At 33.1% G+C, this 12,190-nt stretch overlaps 1 protein-coding gene across 1 annotated transcript; it reads right to left on the bottom strand.

The window, feature by feature from the left end:
- Nucleotides 1-1,839: 1,839 nt before the first annotated feature.
- Nucleotides 1,840-8,651, bottom strand: RpL23A (ribosomal protein L23A). The gene is made up of 5 exons (XM_067273825.1): nt 8,518-8,651; nt 5,057-5,339; nt 4,815-4,991; nt 4,666-4,735; nt 1,840-1,902 (listed from the first exon to the last, which is right to left on the bottom strand). Exons 1-5 carry the CDS (start codon nt 8,546-8,548, stop codon nt 1,888-1,890), a joined length of 576 nt encoding a protein of 191 aa, XP_067129926.1. The 5' UTR covers nt 8,549-8,651; the 3' UTR covers nt 1,840-1,887.
- Nucleotides 8,652-12,190: the final 3,539 nt, after the last annotated feature.

The following is a 12,190-nucleotide window of genomic DNA, read 5'->3' as shown; positions in this document are numbered from 1 at the left end:
ACCGAAGCTGAGATGGAGGGACAAGGTGGCAGAGGATTTAGAAGAGAGGGAATGAAGAAGAAGATAAAGAGAAGTGGAGAAGACAGATTAAGGATGGAAATGCAGACCCCATATAAACATGGGAAAAAGCATGAAGAATGTAATTTTTGATAAACAATATTGCCATCTTGAGTCATTTTAATTATTAACTAATTTGGAATGGGACTTAAATCTTCAAGCAGGATGGAGAAATTACCATCACACCATCTACAGGGTTGGACAAAAATATGGAAACACCAAAAAGAAACCTATTACTAAGCACTAATATGGTGTAGGAAAACCATTGGCATTCAAAACAGCCTGCAGTCTTCTTGGAATGGATAAATATAGGTCCTGTATGGTTTTCAAAGGAATCTTGTACCATTCATCCTGCAAAATAGTGACAAGTTCAGGTAACGATGATGGAGGTGGATAGTGATCACGCACCTGTCTCTCCAAAGTAGACCACAAATGCTCAATAATATTGATGTCTGGTGACTGTGGTGGCCAGATGTGACAAATTACCCTCGTGCTCACAAAACCACTCTTGGACAATGTGAGCTGTGTGAACAGGCACCCTGTCGTCTTGGAACACAGCATCACCATTGGGGAACAAACATTATACCATGGGATGGACACAATCGCCCAAAATGGTTACATAATCTTTGGCAGTAATGTGACCTTGCAGAGTAATCATGGGGCCCATGGAATACCACGATATGGCTCTCCAAATCATAACCGAACCCCCGCCATGTTTCACTCTTGGCAGCAAGCAGTCTGTATCATAAGCTTGGGACAGCGTTCGCCAGACGTAAACTTGGCCACAGGTTGGAAACAATGTAAAACAAGACTCATCCGACCAAATGACTCTTTTCCATTGCTCCATAGTCCAGGTTTTATGGCTTCGGCACCACATTTTTCTCTTCTGGGCATTTGCATTACTGATTAATGGTTTTGGAATTGCAGCTCGCCCTGAAATTCCCTGCTTATGGAGCTCCCTTCAAACTGTTTTGGTGCTGACAGGATTTGTGAGCTCCATATTCAGTTCGGCAGTGACTTTTGCAGCTGTAGTCTTCTTATTTTTTGTCACAATCCTCTTCAATGACCGTCTGTCACGATCACTCAACACACACTTTCGTCCATGTTGTGACTTAGCGGATGATGTTTTTCCACTTGTTCTGTATGCAGTATAAATCTTTGATACGGTGCCTCTTGACACACCAAACATTTCGGCCACCTTGGTTATGGAAGCACCCACCATACGAGCACCAACAATTTGCCCACGTTCGAATTCACTTAGCTCTGACATTGTGCACTCCCACCTACACAGAACACAGTTCTAACAATGACTGACATGTGCAACGTATTGAGGAGATTGCACAGGTGTCATTAATAATCAAACATAAGAGCGCCACCTAGAGGCTTGGCTAGAATCAACATTTACGTTCAACTATGCATTTCATGAGGGGTTTCCATATTTTTGTCCAACCCCTGTAGATCATTATTCTGATCTTTGTGTTCATGTGTAGTTTATCATATAACTATGTAAGTGAAGAACTCATTGTACCAATTGGAGATCTTTTCTCACAATTATATAGACATCTCTTGTAGGAATTTTTAGAATTACATAAGATACTTTACTATCACATTAAAAATTTGTATTAGAAAATAAAACCAAACATGGGTACTTTCTAACAGAATATGTAGTATTAATGGAGCACAGACTAAAGTACTAAAAAAAAAAAAAAAAAAAAAAAGCTACATTTCACAAATATTTAAATGTGATTATGATAATGAACTTATATTAAAATAAAAATGAGATTGTCTTCCAAAAATTTCTTTATTTTTCAAGTTTTACAATTTTCACATTTAGATGATACCAATCTGAAAAATAAAAAGCCAAATTAGATGTGCTAAGAACAACAAACTTAAGTCTTCATAACTATCCAAGCATTTATAAATATAAAAAAAATTACAGCTTTGCCAGATAAAACTGGAACTTACATTAATAATAGTATTATAGCTTGTCTTGAAACTATATCTTCTTTTATTTGTTTTTTGTCACAACTATGTGCATAAACAGACAATGGGCATTTTTGACATCAATCTTTGTTCAGGAATATCTTGTGGAACGAGACGTATTTTGAGCATACGCCCCTCTTCTGTCGGCTACATAATAAAACATAAACATGAATTCTTCATATTACTAAATGTTTTATATTATGATAAGTTACAACATACCATTTCTTTTTGAGATATCTTGTAAAGAGGTGTTAACTTATATACATCTTATGTAAAAATTACTTATATTTGCAGTTAAAAATTTTTGTACAGTTAAAATTTCCCAGCTTTACACTGAACTTCACTTAGCTCACACTTGTGATGTCCGTGTTTACAAGGTTCTCCTTAATCTCACTGGCATGTTAAAATTTTTTTTTTAAAACATTTATACAATAAAATAATCTCTCTTTTTATTATTATTACTTTAACTGTACAAAAATTTTTAACTGCAAGTATAAGTAATTTTTAATTAAGTAAGATGTATATAAGTTAACACCTCTTTACAAGATATCTCAAAAAGAAATGATATGTTGTAACTTATCATAATATAAAACATTTAGTAATATGAAGAATTCATGTTTATGTTTTATTATGTAGCCGACAGAAGAGGGGCGTATGCCCAAAATGCATCTCGGTCCACAAGATATTCCTGAACAAAGATTGATGCCAAAAATGCCCATTGTCTGTCTATGCATATAGTTGTGACAGAAACAAATAGTATTATAGCTAATTATTGTAATTATTATTATTATTAAAATAATATACAAATATTATTCAATATAATACTATTTGAATTTGTTCTGTTACTTTGTAATAAACTAGAAGTAAATCAAAATGTGACTAGCAGAAATTATTTCATTTACTCAAAAAATATTTATTTTCATATCAGTCATTAGTAGTCCAAGCAGGAATATATATATATATATATATACAGTAAGACCCTGCTTAATGTGGTCTGCTTAAAGCCTAAAAAAAAAAGCTGAAAATTTATGATTTTAATTATCATGGCATTTCATTGATTCGTACATAATACGATTATTTACAAACACAAACCAATCAGCAAATGGTGGCAAAAAGGTGTATTTTCTTTAAATCTATGTTTGGTGCAATTTTGGAAAAATATAACATCATGGATGCCATAGGAAATATCAACTTTGCTTGACAAGAATTAACTAATAAATGCATGAACAGAGCACGGAAGAAGTTATGGCCGAAGGTACCGAAGAATTCTCAATGAGAAGAGCCAATTCCTGTATTTTTAGGTTGACCAAATTGTCAACCTAATTGACACAGCAGGACAGGATATGTAGACGAGCAGGATATTGAGAAGTTACTGCAGATTTCTGGTGAGAGCCTTACCAATGACGACATTCAAGAACTGACAGAAGAAGGAATTCATGTAGAATTGGAATAGAAATTCTGAAAACAAAGAACCCAAAAAATTTCTCTACAGATTTCTCCTTAACTTTTAAAAGTTTGGTAATGATAACCAAAATTGTTGATCAAATTGTAAGTGAATGATCCAGATTTTGAAAGGAGTGCAAAAGCAAAATGAGTCGTTTTGGATGCGACCTTCTGCTATTGACATTTGCTTAAAGAAAAAATAAGTGACAAATGAAACTTTACAACTTTATTGCAAAAAAAAAGAAAAAGAATTTCAGAAAAGTCAGGACCTTTGTCACAAAAAATGAACTTTACATTTCTGTGTGCATGTTTGTGTTATTTAACATATATTATTATGCAAATTAATATAAAAATAACTTAAAATTAAAGTAAAATGTTTATTTTTGGTTGTGTGTTCACCTATCCCTATTTACTCTACATTAAAATGACCTCATTTAACGCTGTTTCAACACTGACGCTGCTTAGCACTTTGTCGTCTAGGAACAGATCCCTCACGTTAAGCGGGGTCTTACTGTATTTATATTTATAAGACAATTTTCCATCCAAAATTAGAAAATTGTACTACTTATTAAAACAAATTCTTGATGATTGTAATGCACTGTTCATTAGAATTTATGTATCCAATGTAAATTAAAAATGAAGATTCACTAATGAGAACAACAAAATACAAACTTTTTGAAATTCATTATTGTTTCTTTTTATAAATGCATTTTAAACTGGTCCTTTATGAATTAGTATAATTAATCTCAACTTCCTTTCAAACTATGATAGCTATCAGATATATTTCCAAAACAATATAATATACATTTATAATTTTCCTGTGTTGTTTGTAATTATGGCAATCTTAATTTAAAATATACATATTTCCCTGAACACTTATTCCTATTAAAATCCATTCTAATGCAAAATCAAACCTACAATTTGTTAAAATAACAACCATGACTCAATCAACCTATTACCAGATATTATCAAATTTATTATTATTCTAGTTTTATTAGGCATTACTTCACTGCAAATCAAGAACATAGATTGTAAATCAATCTAATTAGATTCCAATTTGCAGGTAAACAATTTCAAGTGAAATTTAAAATTGTTTGGTTACAATAGAAAATGGAAATACAAACATTAACTACATTCTAGAATGATTTTTGATTAATATTAAAATTTTTAAACATATCTAACCTTGTTTGCAACATCTAAAGCATCATAATCTGGTGCTAATCGTACATATGCTTTCTTCTGTCCATCAGGTCTGAAGACAAATTGTTGTACAAAAATAATTAAGAATCAAAAAATAAACACTTCTGTACAAATGTATTAAGATTACCTACCTAATAAGTGTATTTACTTTCTGGACATCAATGTCATATAATTTTTTGACAGCAGTTTTAATCTGAGGTTTATTTGCTTTCAAGTGAACAATAAACACTAAAGTATTGTTATCTTCAATCTTCTTCATTGCAGATTCTGTAGTCAAAGGATGCTTAATAATGGAGTACTGATCCAACCTGAAAACAGATTATTAGTTATTTCGTATGTTTTTGAATTTATTTAAAAAATATAGAATTCCAACCTTGGTCTATGAGGAACGCTCTTTCGGGGATATTTTGGATGTCTGGGCAATTTTAGTGTGTGAGGGCGACGAAAACGGACAGAAGTCCTGATCTTCCTCCTGCGTGTTCCATGTACTCCCTTCACTATTTTCTTTTTGGCTGACAATGCTTTAGTTTTAGCCTTTGAAACAGGTAGAGAATCCTTTTTAGGCTTTATCTTGTCAGACTTTTCCTTTGAAGGTGATTTTGGAGCAACCTTCTTCTCTGGTTGCTTTACCTCTGCTGACTTTGCAGCTGGTTTAGCTATAAAAAGAAACCTTGTTAAATAACTACTTTACTATTATAACTGTATTTAAGTTATATCATGCTTACTACTAATAATAAATACTGAAAAGTAACCTTTCTTGAAATTGTTCATTTTGTCATCTAAAAAAAATAATCTCTTCCCAAAAAATATGCTTTAATGGAGGATGTATATTATAATTTCATGTGACTAATCCAAGGATTATCCACATTTAAAAGCCAAGTTGGTTTTTAAACACTATCTGACAATTTAAACTTACAATTATTAAACTCATGTCCACACAATTACAAACAAGTCATCAAAAGTGTGTTTAGAAAATGTGAAAAATCTTTCTGTTTGCTACACACATTCACCTACCACTGAGATTTTTCAGAAAACTAACTTACTAAAGACATACAGAGGGTTATTCAAATTAAAGTTACCTTATTCCAGCATTTCTCAAACTTTTTAAAGCCCAAGGACCAGTAAAATGTTTGAAAAGTTTCTACAGACCAATAAGTTATGTAAGCCTCATTTTTCTTAAACCTATGCAAATATCAAACAGCTGTGCCATTTATAACATAATAAATCAAATTGGAAGTAAACTATTAAAAGTGAATAATAATTAAACAAAGTTTTAATCTTTATTAATTTAAGTCTGCTTACAGAACACAGGTTCAAAAACAATGCCTTAATTCAGTGTCTTTTGCAGAGGGAACCAATGGGCAGAACTGTTAAATTTGGTTTGCACATGTTTCAGATCACAGGGAAGAGCATTACGAATAAACAGTACCCCTAGCGGCGAGTTTTGAATTACGTGGAGTCAACGGCCAGTACAAAGAGTACGTTCATAAAATCAAATGAGTTAAACAAGTTAGTAATGAATCGTTCGAAAAGTAGTAGTCTTGCTCAGTGTGCATGCTCTGAGGTGATGACTTTCGAACGAAGTTCACAAAGGAAAGAGTTAGTTTACTTTGTTGAGAAAATAATGCCCAATGATATCGATGTTTCTAAATCTAATCAAATGTTTAAATTGTGAATTAAAAGGTAAAATGATTGAAATAACTATCCATCCGAAACAATTTAAGAAAAATATTTCAGATAAGGCTGCACTAGCAACCTTCAATTTCAAAAACAGCCATTTAGTTATAAACGAATCATTCGAAAAGTCTAACAAAATAAGAATGACGACGTCATTCTCATTTAACTCGCTTGACTTTACGAATGTACCCATAAATTACAACTGTACTGTAAATTACAACAAAATTCTTCATAAGTTGCCAGATAAAATTCTCATATTCACTAAGTTCATTTAAGTTACAATATTGTAAAAAGTTTCATAAATATTACAATATTTAATAGCACCCATAAGCAATGTACTGTGAAAGGTGACGTCTGAGTATTTGGCTTTATTAATAGATAATTGAGTTGATCATTTTTCCTGATTTCCTTATGTATTTCTCATTTAAAACTTCTAAAAAAAAAAAAAAAAAAAAAAAAAAAAAAAAAAAAATAAAGAATTCCACACAGTGAAATTAGAACTGTTTATAAGGAATGTTGTATGAAAAATTCTCATTCATTATGACTTGTTACATTTAAAAAAAAAAAAAATAAAAAAAAAGAGAAATATATATTCCTCCTCCTGATAATGTTGTAGTTTATGTTCATAAACTAAAAAAAAGTGTTTCTAGTAATATTTAAGTGGTCTATCAACTATTGGGTTCTTTTAATGATACTATCTTTGAAAATTGGTGTTTGTGGAAGAGCCTACACGCACTCTTCCACAAACGAGGCTCTACAAAAGGAATTAGCGTTTATCAATAAAATAGCAAGAGAACACGGTTACAGTAACATCATAAAAAAGTTATATAACCGGCACCTCCATACAAGCAGTAAAACGAACCAAGAAAGTGTAGTGAAAAAAGATACCAGAGAAGAAAACACAGAAAGGACCCCGGTGACATACAACCGGCACCTTAAAACAATATACAACACAATTGCAAAGAAAAAGGGAATTAAAATCTCTTATCGGAGAAACCCTTCCATATACAGCCTATTGAGAAATGGAAAAGACGCACATAACCCGTATAGACTTCCGGGAGTATATAGTATCCCTTTACAGGACGACAGATGGCAGAAACAATTACTGTACATAGGGTCCACTAAACGCCCACTATACACTAGAATAAAGGAGCATAAATCCAACATTACCCGCCATAAATACACAACGGCATTGTCCATGTATGCAGCAAACCCAAAATTGGTGTTCTTTCTTTGTTCTTGTGTACGCAATCACTCACTATTTCTCTTGCAAGAGCCAACTGGAAGGTAATCACATGACATCAAACTTGCTATTATGGGCTGTCCATAAATTACATCTGCATTTTTCTGAAAATTTTTACTCTCCTTCTCCATCTTGTCCAAGTTTCTGTAACACTCTCGCCTCTTTGCACATCAATTCCAAACTCAATTCCACTTTAAACCCGTATCACTTTATAAGTGATGGATACCATAGTACAAATGAGACATACAAGAAACATTCTGAAATAAATGCAATAAAATGCATAAACTGTATAAGATTTGGTGAAACAAACAAACATCCACATCTTGAATTGCCATCCTAGGACCTGGATGCAAATCACCTATACATGAACTTGAAAAACATTTGCTATATTGATGATTTTTGCATAAAATGACAAATTTTGAATGAACCCATCGATTGTATTTTAACTGAATAAAACCGTCGATCTTGACGAGTTCCTGCTAGAACACGATGAATTTACAAAATATAGCAAAATATTAGTTTAACTTAGTGACGAATAAATAATAGACTTTATAATTTTTGGAAATATTGCCATATAAATACCAAATACAAAATTATTGGCTTAGAATTCAAATTTAAATATAAAACGTGAGCAGAAAATTAAGTTTTTAATTAATTGTAACAATAAAATTACTGTAAAAATGTTTGAATTTTATATAAATCTAAATAAAAGAACAAATTAAAATGCTAAATACTCTAAATTAAAAATTTTATTCGTAAAAAACAATGGAAAGAATGGACAACGAAACAGATATCCTAAACCTAACACGTGGGTGAAACAGAAATATCGGAATCTATCTTGAATTCGAGTGTAGTATCAATTACCTACGAAAAGAAATTGAATAAATTATAATTTTATACAAATTATACCATACCGGATGTTTTCTTAGTTGTTTTAGGTGGCATTTTTCAGCAAAATCAAAAATACAACAGGTACAATTGATACAACTAACGCCACGAGACAAAATGGCCGAAACGTCTTGCTGCCGGATTACGTTCAAAATCTGGCAAATTATTTATTTCTTATCGCCAAAGTCACTTTATTATATTAATATAATAAAATGCATTTTGATAAATAAAAAAAAAAGTAAAAATATAAAATTTTATCAAAGTTATTTTTCAAAGTCAAAAATTTTTAATGCGAATTTTTTTACGAAATATGTTTAATCCTATAATTTATTTAGCTTAACTTTTTTCGCCCTGTTGGCACTAAGATGACCTCTTTTAGCAAACCCATTATGGGTTCAGCTAGGCTCACATGGAGCGACTGGGTGGTGAGGGACGGGGGCTGACATAGCCGGTCGGGTCATCCCGAAAAATTCCTGGGGATTTTTCGACCCGTCCGGATTCAATTCCGGATTCTCCACAGCGGTAGGCTGCTTCCTTTATTGCTCGGCCATCCGGCCCAAATGGTACAGATGGAAACTTACCACTCTAGGAATCCGGAATAGAATCCGGACGGGTTGAAAAACTACACGAATTTTTCGGAGTTTTCCATCCGGATATAGGCCCCTTTTCTCACTACTGGCCGCCCGTTGAGGGCCTGGCCGACCCATAATGGACTAAAAAGTCCTCTTAATGTTCATAGGACGTAAATTTTAAAAAGACCCATCTTTGAAAAAAGGTTTGCCATCAATAGACTAGACGGTTCATTGAAACTGCCTACATATTTTAAGCATTTCCGGAATGGAATCAACAAATATACATTATTCCTTTGTATATGTAAACGAAATTGGGAAGTAAAATATGAAATCACATTACTTTCAAGAGTATAGTAATAAATAAAGTACTGTTTTTGAGTGTTTGCAATTTTTATGTGTATCGTAATTATAAAACTATACATACGAATATAAAATAGAATGTACAGCATATCTGTTCTCTGTAGGTTCATCATAAAACAAGTGACCTCGTTTAGTGGAGAAAGGAGTATGAGAAAAGATCACAGAAGGAGGGATGCATAAGTTAAGAAACCAAGTGGATATAATTCTTTTAATAAATAAATGAATTTATAAAAATTAAATATATGTATATATTGTATTTAATAATACAGCATATACATATATAAATTGCAAAAATAGTCATAATAAGTGAAAATTAAATTAAACGATTATCTTGCAAATCATGACCTGTGTTTCCTTTTAAAACTCTTTCTATCCTGTGGTCCTTAAGAGAGCATTTTTTAGCAGGCCCACAATGGGGCGGCCGGGTGGTAAGGGACGGGGATCGACATATTCGGTCGGACCACTACGGGTCGAAAAATCCCCAGGAATTTTTCGACTCGTTCAGATCGATCCGCGTCCCCCAGAGCGGTAGGTTGTCATCGTGACAGTTCGACCATCCGGCCGTCGCACCAACCTTTCAGTAAACGAGAGTTGTCAACGAAAGTGTCGTTCGTAACGAGAATACCACGAGGTTTAGTATCGTATTTCCTTCCAATCGTTCGTTAAGTGACGTCACAACGTACTCGTTTCGCTTAAAAAATTCTACTCTGGAGAACAAGGGCAACCCTACGTAAAGATGAATGAGAAATTATTTATTGTGACAATTACAATGCCAGGCTGCAATTTTTAGTCGTATTTTTAATTAATTTAATTTAAAATTTATGCTCTTCACTTCAAATTAGCAGTGTTTTGTCCCTGTACATTATACTTTTCCTGTTAGCAATAAAGTTATGCCGGTCATCTAATTCCTTTCAGAGGACAATTTGGAAATCGAAATAACGTGACTTTTGGTTTGCATCGGATGTTCGTATATAGTTAATCGGAGTCTCCCGAACCTAAAGTTTCCATATCTGATATCGTCTTTCAACTATGTAATTCCGTTCTCAAGATTAAGACGGACGGACGACAGTGGGAATTTATAGGTCTACAAATTTCTTCAAATTGCAGAGATTCTCGGAACTACTAACGCGTTCTTGTATTTTTTATGAATACGACTTTTGACGAAACAGTGAACTCTTTATCTGGATTTGAACTAACTGAAAATATTTTACGAGTTTTTAGCAATAATGAAATTAGTTTTGAGTATTTTAAATTTATAAAGATATCTTTATAAATTTAAAGATAAAAATTTTATATTTTTATTACAGTTTATAACTATATGTTTTAGTTGTAACTAGTAGTTACGGCATTGTCGATCAAAAAGTAAGAATGCTAAACATTAAAATGAAAAGATATTAAAAGTTTGGTTATTTCAGCTTACCATTGTTATATTTATTACGGAAATCAAATCAAGAGTGGGATGTGCAGATTTCATGAAAGTCTATATTTTTTTCAGTGTCCCAGAGAATAAGTGTGAAAAATTTCGTACAGATCGGACAAAGGTTTAGCAGTTAATAAGGGAGGATGAAACTAGCGGAGGAGTTAGGTATTCAGATTATGTAGTAGTCTATCCACAAGTTTCCAGAATAGGTTCATATATTTTCCCGTATTCTATGATGTACTACAATATAAGAGACTATTTTAGTTCCCTAAAAGTATTTAAAACATACTGAAAAAAATTTTAGTCCTCTGAAACTATAAATTATGACAGTAATATAAGAAATAATTAAAAACGTTTTTTGAAGTAAAGCACTTTCACTATTTTTTTATTTAAATTCTTTTTGAGAGCACCGAGTGAACGTTTTTCCAATCTTTAATGGACCACGATCAAAAAAAGCGGGCTGATGATGAAGGATAGATTGACTATATGTACTCATCGCCCGGCTACCTCATTGTGGATTTCGCTAGGCACGCATTCATTTTGGTTTATTCTGCTCTGTGGGCTATCTAAGTAGCCATAGGGCAGAATTAATCAAAATGAAAAACTGTATCCGGAAAAACTGGGGCATAAAAATGTCTGAATCGACTCGGACGCGAAATTGCAGTTCCAGATCGGCAGGATGGTACTTTATCACTTAGCGGCTATTCGGTCTTTCCTCTAATAAAAAGCAGGTTAAAGCCGAAGTTTTATCTGAAAAATTTTCTACTTCCAAATATTATAGAAGCTTTTCAAAAAAAACAAACAAAAACCCGAATTATTAATTCGTATAATTGACTTAAAATACTTTTCTACAAAATTTAATAATTAAAACGTCCATCATTCAAACAATGTTTTTTCTGGCTATTGTTAAACAGCACTTCTAACAAACGATAAAAATCTATAATGTACAGTATTGTAACAGAAGTTTTAGAATTGTATTGTAACAGAATTTCATCCCGAGAGCACGCATCAATGTATTTGGCGTGGGACCCGGAGACGAAATCTGAAGACAACATTATCAACAAGAAGATTCGACACTAGAGTTCCCGAGTACACGGCGGTGTATTGGCGTGGGACCCGGGGACGAAATCTGAAGACAACATTATCAACGGGAACATTCGACACTGGAGTTCCCGGGTACACGGCGGTGTATTTGGCGTGGGACCCGGGGACGAAATCTGAAGACAACATTATCAACGGGAAGATTCGACACTCGAGTTCCCGAGTACACGGCGGTGTATTGGCGTGGGACCCGGGGACGAAATCTGAAGACAACATTATCAACAAGAAGATTCGACACTAGAGTTC

The sequence above is a fragment of the Centruroides vittatus genome, unplaced genomic scaffold (genome assembly GCF_030686945.1).
Source record: "Centruroides vittatus isolate TY-2023 unplaced genomic scaffold, ASM3068694v2 contig_5, whole genome shotgun sequence".
Classification (NCBI taxonomy): Eukaryota; Metazoa; Arthropoda; class Arachnida; order Scorpiones; family Buthidae; genus Centruroides; species Centruroides vittatus.
This window is presented reverse-complemented; position numbering and strand designations above follow the sequence as displayed.

Excerpts from the sequence above, each read along its gene's own strand:
- RpL23A (XM_067273825.1), bottom strand. The coding sequence starts at position 8,548 with ATGCCACCTAAAACAACTAAGAAAACATCCG. Across the intron at positions 4,992-5,056 it reads AGCGTTCCTCATAGACCAAG|GTTGGATCAGTACTCCATTA; the intron begins GTTGGAATTCTA and ends ATCTGTTTTCAG. Across the intron at positions 4,736-4,814 it reads AAAGTAAATACACTTATTAG|ACCTGATGGACAGAAGAAAG; the intron begins GTAGGTAATCTT and ends ATTTGTCTTCAG.